Here is a 15,727-nt window from a genome sequence, read left to right on the forward strand (position 1 = left end):
AGTCTTCATTAGTTTTAAAGCACTGTGGCAGACTATTATACAACTCATGAAAGGCCCATTGGATTGTTGGTGCCTTTAATTGTGGTGTGGAGTCTCTAATGGTCTGTGGCTGTCTAGTATTTAAAATAGAGGAAATATGCTAACAGCTACATGAAATATTTTCTCTGATGCTTTGAATCAATGGCTAAAAGCAAGCTGGGAACAAACTAATGGGTTTTTAAAATATCCATGCCTCGGACTGCCAACTTCTGCTTTGGGATGTGAGGTGTGCTTTCAGTGAGCAGGTGGAAGACATGACAAGATAGATGCTGGGGTGGCCATAGGGGTGTGAAAAGTTAGCGTTGTGGCATCGGTGTCAGTTCTGTGCTAAGGCAGGGCCCTGTCCTTGTGCTTGTGCAGCCATCACCGTGCCAGGGCTGTCCTGTCCTCTATTTAGAAGTTTCAAGTCTGACTATTTACCTGACCTCAAAAGGTGGAAGAGATGAGCCCTCCTGCAGCCGTGGCAGCTGGTGGAAGGCGCTGGGTTTCCTGAGCCTTCCCCTCCCCACATTTGCCCCCTCACAGTTCAGCTGAGGTCCCTTGGAGCTGTTAAACCGTGGGCTAGTCCCGCTTTTGGAGCATTTTAGGTTCACTCCAGCTCTCTCCTGCCTCCTCTTAAAGCAGTACCGACAGCTTTCACCTAAAATAACTCCCAGCCTTATTCTTACAAGGGCTCAGCAGAGAGGGGCCGCGCGTTGTGCATCTGGTGCGCATCGCCCCGGCTGCGCTCCGGGAGGTTGGCGGCGGGAGCCAGGACTTCCCCCGGCCCTGGGCAGACGCCGGCTGCGGCGCCGCCTCCCCTCCGCCCCCAGCAGCTCCTCTCGCTGCTTTTCTCCTCTTCCCCGGTGCCCGGGAGCCGGCACCGTTCCCGGGGGGGGCCGGGCGCGGGGCGTTCACCCGGGGCGGGGCCGTGCCGAGCCGAGCCGGGCTGTGCCGGCCCCATCCGCGGCAGCCCCGCGCTGGTGGCGCTCCCGGCACCATGAGCACCGGCATGCGCTACAAGAGCAAGCTGCTCAACCCAGGTGAGGCGCCGGGGCCGGAGGGGGGGGACACACGAAGCCATCCCTCACCTCACGGCCCCTTCTCTCTTCTTTTCTCTCCCCGCTGCCGGGCATCCCGCCCTCGCCTGCCCCGCTCGCATCGATGCGCCCCGCAGAGGAGAAGCAGGTAGGTGAGCTGGGTCCATCCGGGGAACGCGCCTTTGCTTTGCTTCATCCCCCTCCCCTGCTTTGGATGGGGTCTCCTTTCTTCCCTTTCTCTCCTTTGGGTGCGCCCAGGAGGTTCGGATGCAGAAAGGCAGCGCAGGGGCTGGAGGAGGCTCCTCAGCATGAGGCGCACGTCGCCCATCGCTCCCTGTGCCCTCCGCAGCACAGATGCGCAGGCACTGACCCAGCCGCTCCTCGCTGGCGCAGCACATCACCGCCTTGCTGGGCGTTAGGGAACATCTGCTTCGCTTTGCAGGCATGTCTCTGAGTCCCCGAGAGATAGAGGGGGTGATGCAATCAGATGACATCGGTTGTTTTTTGGTTCATCGTTTTGTATTTGGAGGGGTTTAGGGTGTTTCACAGGGAGAATTTTTCTCTGCTGGGCTTGAATGTCTGTGTAAGGGGTAAGCAGCAGAGTACCATGTGCTCCTTAGCACCCGTCATCATGACTGTAGGCAGCGTCTGCTGTAAATGAGCTTGGAAAAGCTTTTGTGCCTCACAAAGGTAGGGATGGAGGCGATGCTTGACACAGCAGGGCAGTGCAGTGGGGCTATGCAGCAGGAAGAAATCCACCCATTCCCAGCCTGGCTTGCACTTGTTTTGGGGTCGGCTTTATTTCTGTCTGGGGCTGTAATTCCTCATGAAGCAAACACCTTACCTGCCAAGGCAGTGGTACTGCACAGCCTTTCTGGAGCACAAAGAAGCAGACTGATTTTGTAGCAGCTTAGGCGTTCACCCAGGCGCTGCAAGAAATGGTGTTTCCCTGTAGCGCAGGCTGGGGCGCTTGTCTGTGAAAAGACACGTGTGTGGTTTTGTGAGCTGCTGATTGCAGTGGTGAGAGGAACAAAGTAAATCTAGCGGTAATGGGATAATGGGGTCTTATCAGGCATGTTTTTCTCAAGCTACTGGAGCTTTACTAGCATCTTGTAGCTATTTGTTAGTATATTGCTGTTATTCCACATTTTTTTTATTTCTGGAGGGGAACAATGCAGGCTGTGTTCTGAAATTACAGAAAAATCAGGGTAAGTTGGGAACTGAAGAGGAGATTTGTGACCCAAAAATCACGCTGCTCTTTAGCTTATTTGTCCTTAAACAAAGAGGGAAGCAGGTTATATATAGGGCTCCGTTCTGCTTGATCCCCAGAGTAAGAAGAGCAGTAGATACCAGAGTACTTTGGTGTAGATGTTATCGTAATTCCTAAAGGCTTTTGTCATGCTTTATAGGCAAGAGTGGGCTGGAGACTATACCCAAAAGTGTGTGTGTTTGCAGGATGGCATAGGCTCTTCTGGCACAGAATTGGTCTTTCCTCAAGTCCGGAGGTGTGTGCGTGTGTCCCTGTGTTTTCTGCTGAGTGTAGAGCAGGTCCTAGTGACAGCGCATGGTGAATTATGAATTTGTGCCAGCTGTGTTACTTGCGGATGGTGGAGGGAAACCAAGCTGTGAATACAAAGCAATCTGCTGAAACAAGAGTGAACGTACTAAACCACAAATGATAGCCTTATTTAGCATCCTTCAAGAGCAGGGATTTTCTTCCTGTGCCACCTTTTTCCAATCCTCTTGCATCTGGCAGCAAGTACCAATTTTAAAGGATTGACTGAAGCTGCAATTCTTGCCTGAATCATTTAAAAAAAAAATGTTATAGAAGCTAAGGAGATGGCAGTACAATAGGTTGCATGTAAGCAGGATAGCTGTCAATAAAGTAATAATGTTAATGAGTTGCTGAGTCAAAAGAACAGGAACAGTGTGGTGTCAAAGAATGTGCGTTCATCTTCCCTCAGATAATAGTCAGGGCTGATGCATTGTCTGGGTCCAAGGGACTCTGATTTGTGGGTTTGGCTCCTCGTGGCTACCACTTATGAATAGAAAATAACAGTATTGTCCCTGTTTTCCGGTTTTCTCAGGTTCTTCACCTTTGATTTTCAGTGTGTTTGGCTCTGAACTCATGTGCCACTGAAGTCAGGGGAGGTTTGTCCGTGCGCAGAGCACCCACGTTCCAAGGGGAAGGACCCTGCTTTGGGACCCTGGACTAGGAGAAATCAGTCTCTGGTCCAGAGCTCTACAGCAAGGAGCATGGTGTCACCAATCAGCCTTGGTTCAGCACCTGTCAAATCGGGATGGTTTCTCTCCTAGGAACTCACGTACTCTTGGAGAGCTTTCTAAGAGGGAAAGCCTCTCGTGGTGAAGCTGGGTAGGCAGATGAGGCAGTGGCTAATAACCCATATGCATAAGAGTAGGCCATGGGTAAGGGAAACCTAGCAATTTGTCGCAAGACTGTATTGACTTGTGTACCAAACAGGGCAGTGCAGCTTGAGGACACCCTGCCCAAGCCCAGGGTATCGCTGTGGGAGGAGTACAGGTGAAACCTTCTAAATACCCAGTTAAACTGGAGTCTCTTGGCACGCTCCTGCAGAACGTGCCTCCTAGCTCTTGTTGTTGGCGTGTGTTTGTTTGGGGTGTTACCTTGCCGTGTCTCTGGAGCTGGCTCCTGCTCACTCAGGCCCGTGTCTCTAAAGTCCTTTGAAGTCATTGTTTCTCTTTAAATCAGGAGGATGGGAACCTCTCCTTCCCAAGTTGATCTCTCCACCCCATCAACTTGCAAAGCTGTTTGGGTGTGGGAGCAGAGACTACCTGGTGGATCCAGTTCTTTCAGTGGGTTTGAAATTACAGGGCTGTGCCTTCTGCATTCAGCTTGGTCTTTTTCTCTTAAGCATATGTTGAAGTGATCTGCTTGTCACTAAAAATATATGTAGGGGGTACAGTGTATAAAGAGGATGCTGTGCAAAAGGTTGTTTGGCTAAGGAATGGTTTCAGTGCAAGCCTGGGTATTGAGAACTCCTGAATTTAGTGCATTTGTCTCTCTTTTTGAGATTCTGGGTTTTATGTCTTCAAAATGCATAACTTCTTTGCTTTCTTCTTAGGGAAAAAAAAAAATAATCAGTGATTTCCATTGTTACTGGAGTGGTGTAGATATATTACAAAAGCAGAGATGTCTCATCTAAAATGGTGAACGTGCCAACACAGAGCAACAATTTAAGGTCAACCTTCACCCTAGTCTTGCCTACCAGATACCTTTGGCTGATGGAAATCCCCCAATCCCTGCTAATATGAGCTGTCGCCTTCTCCTTTTTTCTACTGTGTTTATGGAGAGAAAAACTCAGGTGGGCTTACAAGAACTGTGTAACCTCCTTCCATGTAGTGCAGAGGTACCAGAGATACTTCCAGATGCCGCCCGTGACACGCTGCAGGTGCAGGTGGCTGCTCATGACAAAGAGCAGATTAGGAGGAGGGAGGAGTGGTGACTCCTGTGTCTTGAACTAGTTGAGGATGACCTTAGCGTGACTTCAGTTTCAGTGTGCGTGTATGAGACTAAAATAGATTAGCTGAATTTTGTGCAATACCTGATGAAATGTTCTGCGCGAGGATCGGTTCCCGTGTGCAGCAGCTTGCTGCTGGGCAGATCTTGGCCTCCAACTCTGGGCTGGAGCAGCCTGGAGGATTCATACCTGTGTTACATGGCTGCAGCATTTTTATCTTTCACCTCAGTATTTTCCTTAAAATAATTCTTATCATAATCTTGTGATGTGGCGAAAGCTCTGCTTTCTTGTGCCTGAGCTTGTAGAGAAAACAGAACCTGGAAGAGAAACAGTTCTACAGGCTTTTTCAATTTTCTCAGGGTTAACCCTATGACTTTGTAGTTGTGATTCTTTGAGTCACTGGGAGTGGTAACAGGGATCTGTGTTCCTGTGCACAAGTCCATTGTGATCTGGATCGGTTCGGATGGGGTGGTTGTGGTGAGGGTTTTTTCTCTAGGAGAAAGCAAAATGATGTTTGGATCTGGCACGCGGCTGTTTCCCCACAGCTGGATCGTCTCTCACTGTGTCATTGATGGCTCTGGGTGAGGCTGCTTCACTTTGACTCTCCATGTTAGTGCTTCTTCCAACCTGTGTTTTTCAGTAGTGGTCTTGCATCCTGGCCACCAATATGTGCCTGCCAGAAAGGGAGTAGCAAATTAGTCACAGCATCTAGAGCTAAACACTGGAAAAGGTCTTAAAGCAGCACATCTCTGCTTGTGGTTCTGCTGCCCCAGTGTATCTTGGCCAGACGTAGCATAGGGGTGGAAACTTTTACTTCTCTGTGAGAAGCCTGGTGTGTTTCATTCATTGTTTTTGGCCCATTTCAAAAGGCAAGCTTGGTTCCTTGCCCTCCGCACTGGGCAAGGGCTCGGTGCTCAGCACAGTGTGTCAGGAGCTGGGTGGGACTGCAGCAGGTCGAGAGATTCAGCCCTACTTGTCCTTCTGCTGGGCATCTGGCTAAACAGGCCTGCTGCAGGAGGCCCCTGCGTCACACAGATGGGCTATTCTGGGCTCTGGAGGGAAGTCCATCCTGGGCACTTTGACTTCTTTTTTTTTTTTTTTTTTTTTTTCCCCTTTTTTTTCTGCCTGCCCTTAGAAAAGGGCTGTAAAAGCAGGTCAGGACATGGGCTGCATGGTGAAACAGGGCTGCTGGAGAGCTGGGCACAGCCTGCCTCCTCCTGCTGCTGTTTTCTCTCTTCAATTATTTATGCTCCAAATGGATGAAATGGGCACCAGTACAGGGCTGGGGAGGGGTCCAGCCCCGGCCCTCTCAGTGCGAGTAGCAATCTGCAGTTCCTGAAAAGGAGAAGTAAATGTTTCCTGCGCGGGGATTTTTGTCCCTTGAATTTCCACGAACTGCTTGGCTACTTACGTGTGTGTCCAAAATTGTGCTGCCCTTATGTGAATTGGGCAGGGCCATTTTGGGCATGTTAGCCCAATGTGTGGCAGTTGTTGTGGTCTGATCCTCGCTGATGCTAACGAGGTAGCAGTTCGTTTAACCCCAAGAGATGCTTGTGACACTGGTGCTCAGCCGCTGGGTTGCAGCCTGCTGGGGCCTTATCAAAGGCAGTTCGTAGGTACAGAGGTGAAAGCGTTGCTGCTGCCTAAATGAAGGAGAAACCCAGTCCCTGCATGCTTTTAGTCTTCAAAGTCAAAGAGTCTCATTCAACCTCCTAATGCTCTCAGGAATAATACCAGCTGCACACCAGTGCTATCCTCTGCAGGACTGTCCTGGCAGGAAATAGATGCAAGGCTGTTGTCACAGCCCTGTCCTGCCCTTCGAGCAGAGGGTACTTTGCTGCAAGATCCGAGGGGAAGCAAGGCTGGAGGGGAACAGCCTGAGTGCCGTCTGCTGGAGCCCGTGCAGCTGCCCTGTCTCGGCCTGAGTTGCTGTTTGTTATGTGCCCAGTGACATGGACGTCTTGGGAACCCAGGGACGATTCTGTGCTCAGCCAGCTGGTCGCTCACTGTGCCAGGCTGGGTCCCTGCTGTGTTAGAGCTCTGCTGAATTAGTTTTAAATACTCAGTCCGAGGGGTTTCCCCGGCAGTCCTGTGTCACCCCACTGCCGTAGCGGTGGCTGCTGTTGCTCTGCTGCTGCTGTCAGACAGAGCCCATGTGTGCTGAGTCCCTGCCTGGAGAGCTTGGCTCCATCTTTAACATTTCGAGCACTTCTTGCTGAGATATCTGCTAAGTAAGCCAGGAGGGTTTCTCTCATTGCTCTTCCAGTTCAGGTGACTGCTGTGCTACTTTTTTTCTGGATAGCAGAGTACAAACTGGAGTGCACCTTCTTTGCTCACCCACACAGAGTTCTTGCCTGACCAGCATTAGGTCTTTGTCCCCTTCCTGCCCCAGGCAGAGATTTCCTTGGGACAGTGAAATCTCCCAGAGCAACCCTCCGTAACTTCTGAAGGAAATATGCGACGTCTCTAATACATTGTGTGACTTCAGATTTTTGTGAGGCATATGCAAGTTGTTTCACAGCATACTGGAATAATTCCACATGGGCTGGATTTTGTCTCTGTGTGTATGTCTACAGTGTGGTTAGCCTCGAAGCACAGGAAAAATGTTTGTCGGCTGTTACGCATTCCTTTTGTCCCAAAGAATCGTCCCTGGAGCAGTGAAGAGATTTGCAGTCATCTCGTTCCCACAGGGATGTTCGGGAGCTGGATTTGTGTGTGGTGTATCAGAAAGGCTGGGATCGCATCCCAGAACATGTGCTCCTCATCAGCGTGTGTGCTGCTGGTCATCCGTGACTTGCTAGCCCAGAAAAATCGTTTAAAGTGAGCAGTGGAAGGTGGCACTGGGTGTGCTGAGGGGAAGGACTTGTTTGTGTGACGCTACCCAGAGCAGCTGGACCGCAGAAAGCCAAAGACATCTTCTGCTGCTCCCAATTCAAGTAAGAGCCCTTTATGTTTTGAGGCCTGACTAGATTAGCATTCTTAATTCCCTGTCTTCTAGGAGTGTATTTCCAGCTCATTAATCGGAATCTTATGGCTTGCTGACGCTCAGCTTCAGACTGCAGTGCCTTCCTTCGGCCTGTCACTCCCAGTCCCTACCTACGTGTGGCACCCCGAGCGCTGCCACAGCGGCTGCGTGCTGGGAGGAGAGCACCGGAGGGCTGCAGGGCCCGGCTTGCTGATGAGCAAAGCTTGGCCAAGTGTTGGCCAAGAGGAAGTGAAACCCTGCGCAAGCATCTGCAAGGGTGTGATGCCAAGAGTGGGAGGAGGATTGTTTAGCTTTAGTACAACTGTCTGCTCCTGAAATCAAAAAAATAAATAAATAAATAAAAATGAGAGGGGGTAGAAGTTAAAGCTGAAGTTAATTTCTGGAAGAGAGATGCAGCTGTGCCGTGCAGGACAGCACAACGCAGGGATGCTTGAGATGGCAGAAACCTTGCTGGGTGCAGCTTGCATCCGCCCAGTGCTGTGCCAGCAAGGGCTGAGGAGGCTCGGCAAGGACTGCACAAGCCGGGTGTGCCGGAGGATCTCCTGCTGCCGTGCGTACTCGGGAGTTGGAGGTGGCAGCCAGGCAGCAGGGGAGCTGGGAGCCAGGCAGAGGCGGGCAGCCCCTGGTACAAGCTCTATCTCCAGCTTTTCTCTCGCAGCTTGTGCTGCTTCCCCCCACAGCTGGGCTTGCTGACAGCAGGGAGAGCCTGCGGCAGGACTGGAGTGCTCGCTGAAGTTAGCTGGTGGGGAGGCGGGAGCAGGGTGGTGGCTGACCCGTCCCTGCCTGCCACTGCTGCGGCCCCGTGGGGTGACTGCTTGGAGCAGGAGAGCCAAGGTCCTGCGCTTGCCAGCGTTGTTCATCTCAGCTCTTTGCTCTCCCTGGGAACTTTGGGAGTGCCCCGTTTGTTTTGAAGCGTGTTATCAAGAGTGTCCAGGGTGTGTGCACGGAGCGGGGATGGCCTGTCTCCTCCTCACCCCACCCAGGGCAGCTGGTGCCGTTCTCCCAGAATGACTCCTGGCCCCGGGGAAGCGGGAGCTGGGAATGCAGGCTGAGCAAATAAACCGCGGGCTGCTGAGTGCTAGCTCCTGGAGAGCGGCCACGGGGAGCGAGCCCGTCCCGCTGACCTCTGGACGTTCTCAGTGCAGAAGCAAGGGAGGGGAAGAAAAGATCCCCTCCGCCTGTGGGAAAAGAGGCTCCAAGGGCTCAGCGTCTGCCTTCTGCTTTCTGTGAGGCGAAGCCCCTGGCGGTGCAGACGTGGGCTGTGCTCCGGTGACTGTTTCATTTTGCCTTGCAGACCCCTGATGCTCAGAGCTGTGTGAGCACACACGAGAGCAGACCAGGCCTTTTAATGCTTCAGTTTGTGTTACAATTATTTTTAAGATCACTTCCCAGACGAGTCACTTCACTTTTTTTTTTTTCCACGCATTCTGTAATGTCTCCTGGCTTTTCCCTCAGTGTGGGAACTATTCTAATCCTGCCTGCTGTGCTGAGCTCATTCTTGCCGTGATACACGCACACGTGAAGTCTCTTTAAAGCCTGCAGCCTGCCATCCGCTTTTATTTCTAAATAAATTACATACTACGTAAAGTATATGTCCAGGTGAAATATGACTCACAAAGTTGGGCAGCTGCTGTCTGCCTGTCCTACCCACGTTGTCCCCCAGTTGTGTTTTCTGTGTAGTTTGGAGCTCTCCTGAGTCTCTGCATTGGGAGTTAGGTGGTGTGAAGTGCTGGAAATGTAGATGGACGGTGTTGGAAATGTCCACGTGGACCAACAGTAAGTTCTCTCTGCTCAAAGCCCACCATAAAAAATGTCAGAGAGGTTTCAGGCTTTTAGGACCCTATAAATTCTCAGAGCTTCGTGCTGCTCAGAGGAGCTGGTGCCAGCTGGTCAGGCAGTAAGAGAAGAAAAAGAACCCAGGCTTTGGGGAGCTGGTGTTCATCCTGCTTTCTGGGGAGCGGGCTGAGCCAAGGCTGAGGGGGTTAAATGGAGTGATACAGCTGGCCTGTAGAAAAGCCCTGCTCTGTGACTGTACAGCGCTGAGAGGGGAGCAGGAGTGTGTCATCACGGCAGAAAGAGAGATGCTGAGATGCTCTCCTGTCTCCGAGAGGCTGCACTTCCAGTCCTGACACTGCCTAGGTGGTGTCAGCGACGTGGCTGGAGCAGTGCTCTGCCTCCCTTGGCTGCAGCACGCAGAAGGGGAGCTGCTCATGCCTCGCTCCTGAGATTAATACCGTTGTTGTTGTCTGCTTACTTTCAAGAGCTCTTCTTCCCTTGAAAGGAGCCCTTGGCAGAGCGCATATTTATGAGGGAAGCAGGTATTAGAGAGGACAGTTATTTAACAGGACTTGGTGCTTCTTCTGGGCAGTTAATCCAGGCACATGCTTGGGAAGGACTCCAGGTCCACCGAGCAGCCGAATGCTCTGGATCTGCTCTAGTCTGCCAGAAGCCTGACACTTCAGAAGCTCACACCAGGCCCACAGAGGTGAGAAAGTCAGAGGTGTGTCTTCCGTGTGCACCCCAGCACTGGCACACTGACCTTTTTGGGATCCTCAGAAACATCGCTCCTACGAGCAGGACAGGTTTTTGACTTTGCTGTGAGCAGGAGCGTGTCCTTGTCACTTGCTTTATCTGGCCTGCCCCACCACGCTCAGCTGATGCTAGGTTCACAGCATTTGACTTCAGAGGAGTTTAAATAAACCAAAACCAACTGGATGGAGCTCAGGGTTCCTCTTCCTCAGTGCCTGCTCTGTTTGGGCTGCTGGTCCTCGAACAGAAAGGCTGCCTGCCATCTCCTAGCTGTGTGGTGGCATTATTTCCAGCAGCTCTCATTAACGTCAGTGAAAGCCTTTCTGTTTGAGCTGGTAGGGCCAGTCCTCAGCAGCTGCTGGAAGGCTCCAGGCAGTGCCAGGCGTTTTGCTGCCTACTTTGAATGGCCGATGTGATCTGAACATCTTCCTGCTCCTCCCGTGGCCATAGTGTCATGGGCAGGTGTCGGTCAATAGCAGAATTGTTCTCTTGGTAAACAAGTGCTGGTGCTGGTGGAGTTGTTCTTCATGTAGCAGCAGTGCAGTGTGTGTGGGGTTGCTAATGAGGGATCTCATGGGACTGGTTGGTCTGAAAGCTTCCTGAACCATCTCATTTTTCTCTGCAAAGCTCGTGGATGTTCCTTTGTGCAGAGAATAGGCCAGCATGTGTTTCCTTCAGTGGAGAAAGCAGGTCTTGCTTTGTATTCCTGAGGCAGTGGTTTGTAAATGAGCCTGAAAAGAAAAATATTTCCCCGCTTAGAGCAGAATTACATCAGGGAAGAGTGCCATCACAATTTCTTAAAGCTGGGCCCTGAATTTGGTCATGCACAGTGGGAACAGTCGGTTCCAGAGACGAGCAGGTGAGGGGGCGTTACCCTGTGCATAGGTCAGGAATGCTCTCGTTACAGATTTTGCTTTCCTCTTATCTCCCAAGACTGTGGGATTTGCTTGACTTTGTGTAGTCTGAGAGCATGTAGGGGACAACAGGAGGAGATCCCACCACAAAACACGCCTCGAGAACCGGTTCCAGGAAATAAATCCCAGGAGACCTCTGTTTGGCCTAGGGAGTTGAACCTGGGCTGGGAGCCCAAGGTGATCCCTCCCTGTTGGGCATGTAGCATTGCTTCTGGGATTTGCTTGGAGATGTTTAGCCCTGGAATCTGACAAATACAGAGCTTTGACTTTGTGCTGTGCTGCAGGTCCCAAGAGCTGTTCATGGCCATTAAAAGGCCGCGAGTGACTTGAGCTCTTGGCCTGCTGTGGCTTTCCCTTGAGCTTGCATTGCACAGGGCGTGCTGTGGCTCTGAGCTTCCTGCCTGAGCTGAGCGTTGCTGCTCTTGCCCCACTCGTCCTTCTCACCCGTGTGGCTGTTTCCATTGCTTTTGGGTTGCCTCATAGGAAAGCACAATTTAGCAAATGCAATTTTTCCTCTTCATTGCCTCAAAGTTCTTCCTGACGTTGGGTATTGCTGCGCTTTGTGTGTCCAACAACCGCAGCGTTTACAGTCAAATGACTTTGTCTCCTCTAATAACTTCTTTAGTCCAGTTTCATTTCTCTGGCTTCCAGAAATCCATTGTAATCACTTCAAAGGTGACATTTCCACGAACTCTGCTCTTCCAGTGCCCGTTCCATTAATGTCCCCCATCTTCCACCTCCTGCACTTTACCATTCTGGTTATTTTCAGGTGAAGCCCAGAAAAAAAATGAAATCAACAATCCATTAAAAAAAAAAAATCCGCAGGAGTGAGGATTTCACAATGAGCTGTTCCTTCAGATCAGGACTGTATCAGTGAGTCACTGCTAACAGTTCTGCTGCGGGGCAAGTACAGATTATATTGATGGCTCTGGTTGAATAAACTGCAAATTAGAGTGGCAGTCAGGACTGAAATAGCCACAGTAATGTTATCTGGAAAGAACAGATGCTATCGAGAACCCTGATTATTCTGTGCGATTGGGTTGTATCACTGATAGAGTGACATTAGTTATTCAATTTGGGGTGCCAACCTTTTTTGATTGCTTTTTCACTCAATTTTGGGGGAAGAAACTGGTACCTTAAGGTGGAAAGAGTTAGAGGAGGAGTGGAGCAGGATGTTTCAGATTGTGTTTCCTTTAATGACCCTCTGCAAGGTTTAGGGCTTAGCTCTCTGTCTCCAACAGTCCAGTTCTGTGCTAAGGTTTGTCCCTAAGGCTGTGTTTTTTGATGATGAGAGAGGAAAAATGCCTTTAAATCTGGTAGAAAATACCATTCCTGAGATTTTCTTGGAAAAATCCCAGTATTCCAGGTCTGTCCTGGTCAAACTGTGTTTCCTGCTCTGGCCGTGGTATTTTATACTGAGTTACCTCTGAAATCTGCCAGAATGGCCGGGTTGGGTTGTAAGCCCCTGCCTCTGGGGGAAGACCATAAGAGCAGCTCCGATGTTCTTGTTCCCAGGGCTAAGTGCAGGGAGCTCTTATGGCCTTGTGGCACAGCGCCAGGGCTGCTTGGTGGCCGTGTGGCAGTGCTGTCTGTGAAACCCTCTCCTGGGCCACAGCCCGGCACTGCGATCCCACTCGTGGTGCCTCTGTAGGCGTATTTGGGATTAACCAGGGGCTGACGTGTTCCTCCAGTCTGGGCTGACGTAGAGATGAAAGACAATAGGATGAAACAGCAGCTTTTCCACAAAGGCCACTGTTGAATATAGTTATTTTAAAGGCAAATCTTTGGGGGAATTTGCAATAAAATACAAATCTGTGGCCAGCTTTCTGTCAACGTGGATGAAAGTGCACAAGTCCTTTGAAACTGAGAGGGGCGAGGGACCCTTGGAGTTTTACAGGCTCAGCCTTGGTGAGCTGGCTGCTGCTGCTCTCCCCCCACTGCTGTAGCTGATCTCAGCTGCTGTGTAGCAGGAGCTCTCGCCATCTCCCATGAGCAAGCTGCTGCTGAGGAGTTTACACACCTGGTGCCAGGCTTACAGTTGCCTTTCATGCGCTGTGGTCCCCGGATTAAATCCAGGAAAAGGCTTGGTGGAGGAAAATAACTAGGAAAATACTGCAGGAGGCGGGTTCCAGGCTGCTCTGAATGGCCCTTTCATCTCTGCCTGAAAAAAAAATAGTAAGAGCCCTAGCTCTTGGAAAATGGCTCTGAAGGGATCAATCCCCCCATCCCCACCCCACATGTGCACCATTCCATACAGCTGGAGGAGGGAAGTGTAGTTATTTTGTGTGTTTCTGATGGGATAACCCGTTAGTTTTCTTGTGTGCTTCAGACTGCGAGCCATTTGGGGCTGGAATGCCCTTTGTGCTGTGGCTCAGGACCCTCTTCATGGGGCTGTGCTCCCCAGGAGCATGTAGCTGGTCGCAATCCGCTCTCCAGATGATAAATTCTGGGCTGCAGAGCTCAGCAGTGCTTCGCCCTGAGGCTGAAAGCTTCTGCATCCCCTGTGCCTGTCCCTGCTTCACCTGACTTGTCACAGCAGGTAAAAAAAACTCTTGTAAGCTTTTCTGTTGCAGATCTCCTCTTTCCTTTTGCTGTATTGATAATTGACATTCTTGCCTGGTTGAACTCCTCCTGTGCCCTGCTCTTCCTGGATAAGGAAATGACATCAGGGGTGGCTGGGCAAAGAGTCTGAGAGAAGTGCAGCGAAGCAGCTGTTTGCTGTAGCAGCTGTACTGAGCGGCTCCCTGCCGTTTGGGAGTAGGTGCTTTCACCTTTAAAATCCAGTTCTAAGGCTGTGTGTAAACAGTGAAATAGGATCTGCTCCAAAGGGAACAGTTTGTATAGTCAAATCTAAGTATTACTGGAAAAGGAAAATACAACCTTCGTCATCTCTAGCTCTGCCAGGGCACTGATGTCCTCGAGCCTGTGGAATTCCTTCACAGAGAGGGAGCCTGGTTTGCCTGGGAAGCGGGATTTTTCTGGAATTAGGTTACTTTCTGTTGATCTTAATAGACTAACAGTTCACAGCATCCCTTCCCTAGCCTCAGGTCTTGCTGCCCAGAATGTTCAACTGTCCACAAGCTTAGGTTTGGAAAGTACAGGGTGTGTATTTGTATATTAGCCTCCTATCCGTGAGTTCCTCAGGCATGGCACAGCCTGGTTCTTATTAGGCTGCACTGAGCAAAGCCTTTGCTTTCAGTCTGGATGGCGTTTACCTGTATGTTGAGTGAGTGTCCCCCCAAAACCCTACCAAAACAAACATGTATGAAATTTCTGAATCTGAATTTAGTGCATGCCTGCTCTCACTTGTGGAGTTATTCATGTACAGCTGCTTTGTGGATAAAATGTCTGCCTGATCCTGCACACGAGGAGCAGCTGAGTACTGGAGAAGTGGGAAGCTTACAGGAAGCAGGAGGTCTCTGCAACCAGCGCTGGTGTGAGTGCCTGGAGAGCTCTCCAGGGTGGCTGGGGGTAGGGTGAAAGCACAGCCCTTCCTGGGTGCCTCTGAGCCCAGGATCCCTGGTGGCTTGGCAGGATCCCTGGCACACCAAGGGCAGGTGCTCCACGTGGGTTCTCACAGCTGCTTCAGAGGTGGCAGAACTGAAGCCCAGGACGTGATACCTCTGAGCTTCTGTCTGGAGGCTGTGATTTTAGGGATATACAGCAGCTGCTTTGGTGGAAGAGTGGCTCCATTCCTCTGCGGCTGAGTCAGTCACACGGCAACTGAAGCTTCCTTTGAGCCTCAGGAGTGCCCTTAGCCCAAATGTTTGACTTCAGGCATGTTTCTGCCTTGTGCTGGTGCTCCTCCGGGCAGTGGGATGTGAAGCACGCTCGGCTCACTGCTGCTGGAGCTCTCCTGATAGGAGCCAGCAGGCACTGCTGTGTAGGAGGGCTGCAACTGCTCATCGTCCCAGCGAGGTGACCTGGCTGTTGGATATTTGCTTCCCCACCAGGTCCTCGCTATGTTGATGGCTTCTGCTGGCATCTTACCAAGTTACAGATGTGAGGCTAGAACCAGCAGGAAGAAACCGGTGGGAATGCAGGCAGGTGGGAACATCTTGCTGCTTCCTGCACCAAAACGTGCCCATCCCATACTGTACTCATTGCTAGTCTGTGCTGAAGAAGACCCACGTGTACAGCCCAGCTCTCTGTGCCTGGAGCCAGAGTTTAAGAGTTTCCTTTCTCTGGTGCCCACCACTTCTAGAAGGGCTGAAGCCCACAATGGGGAAAGCTCTAGCTTTCAGCATCTTCTTGGTTGGTTGGTATCCAGGGTTGGGCTCTGGAAGAAGTTCAGGGAACAAAGGAAGAAGCAGTCATGCCGTACTTCTCTGGCCGTTCAGCTCCAGGGATGTTGTGTGAGCTAGAGAAACCAGCAAATGGTCCTGAGTGCCAGCTTTTTATCTGCTGGTAGGAAATGCGAGAAATAAGTGCCACGTGATCCACAGCTGTGCACACAACAGGGTCCTTTGCGTCTCTCTCCGTTGCACCTCCATCACTTTGTGGCAGCAAGAAGTTCTGCCCAGGGCTGCTTTAGGCCGGTCACTGCTGTGGCACACGTTCAGGACCAAGGTCTTGTGCGTTTTCATGCACGGGCTGGAGCTGGTTTGGGCCCGAACAGCACATGGCTTGCAGCATGGGTATTGGCTCACAAAACGGCCCCTTCCACGTTGTGGCTGCCACCGCAATGGCAGACGGGGAGTTCTAGAAGGGGCTGACAAAACCTCAGAGCCTCCCTCTGCA

General features: G+C 51.2%; 1 protein-coding gene across 1 annotated transcript in view; it reads left to right on the forward strand.

The window, feature by feature from the left end:
* Positions 1-1,093: 1,093 nt before the first annotated feature.
* Positions 1,094-15,727, forward strand: part of SEPTIN5 (septin 5) — a 42,155-nt gene continuing 27,521 nt past the window's right edge. Inside the window, exon 1 of the mRNA XM_068654395.1 lies at positions 1,094-1,206. Coding sequence (XP_068510496.1) covers positions 1,183-1,206 — 24 coding nt within the window. The 5' untranslated portion in view covers positions 1,094-1,182. The remainder of the gene's footprint in view (positions 1,207-15,727) is intronic.

This window comes from Anas acuta, chromosome 17, assembly GCF_963932015.1.
Source record: "Anas acuta chromosome 17, bAnaAcu1.1, whole genome shotgun sequence".
In the NCBI taxonomy this organism is placed as follows: domain Eukaryota; kingdom Metazoa; phylum Chordata; class Aves; order Anseriformes; family Anatidae; genus Anas; species Anas acuta.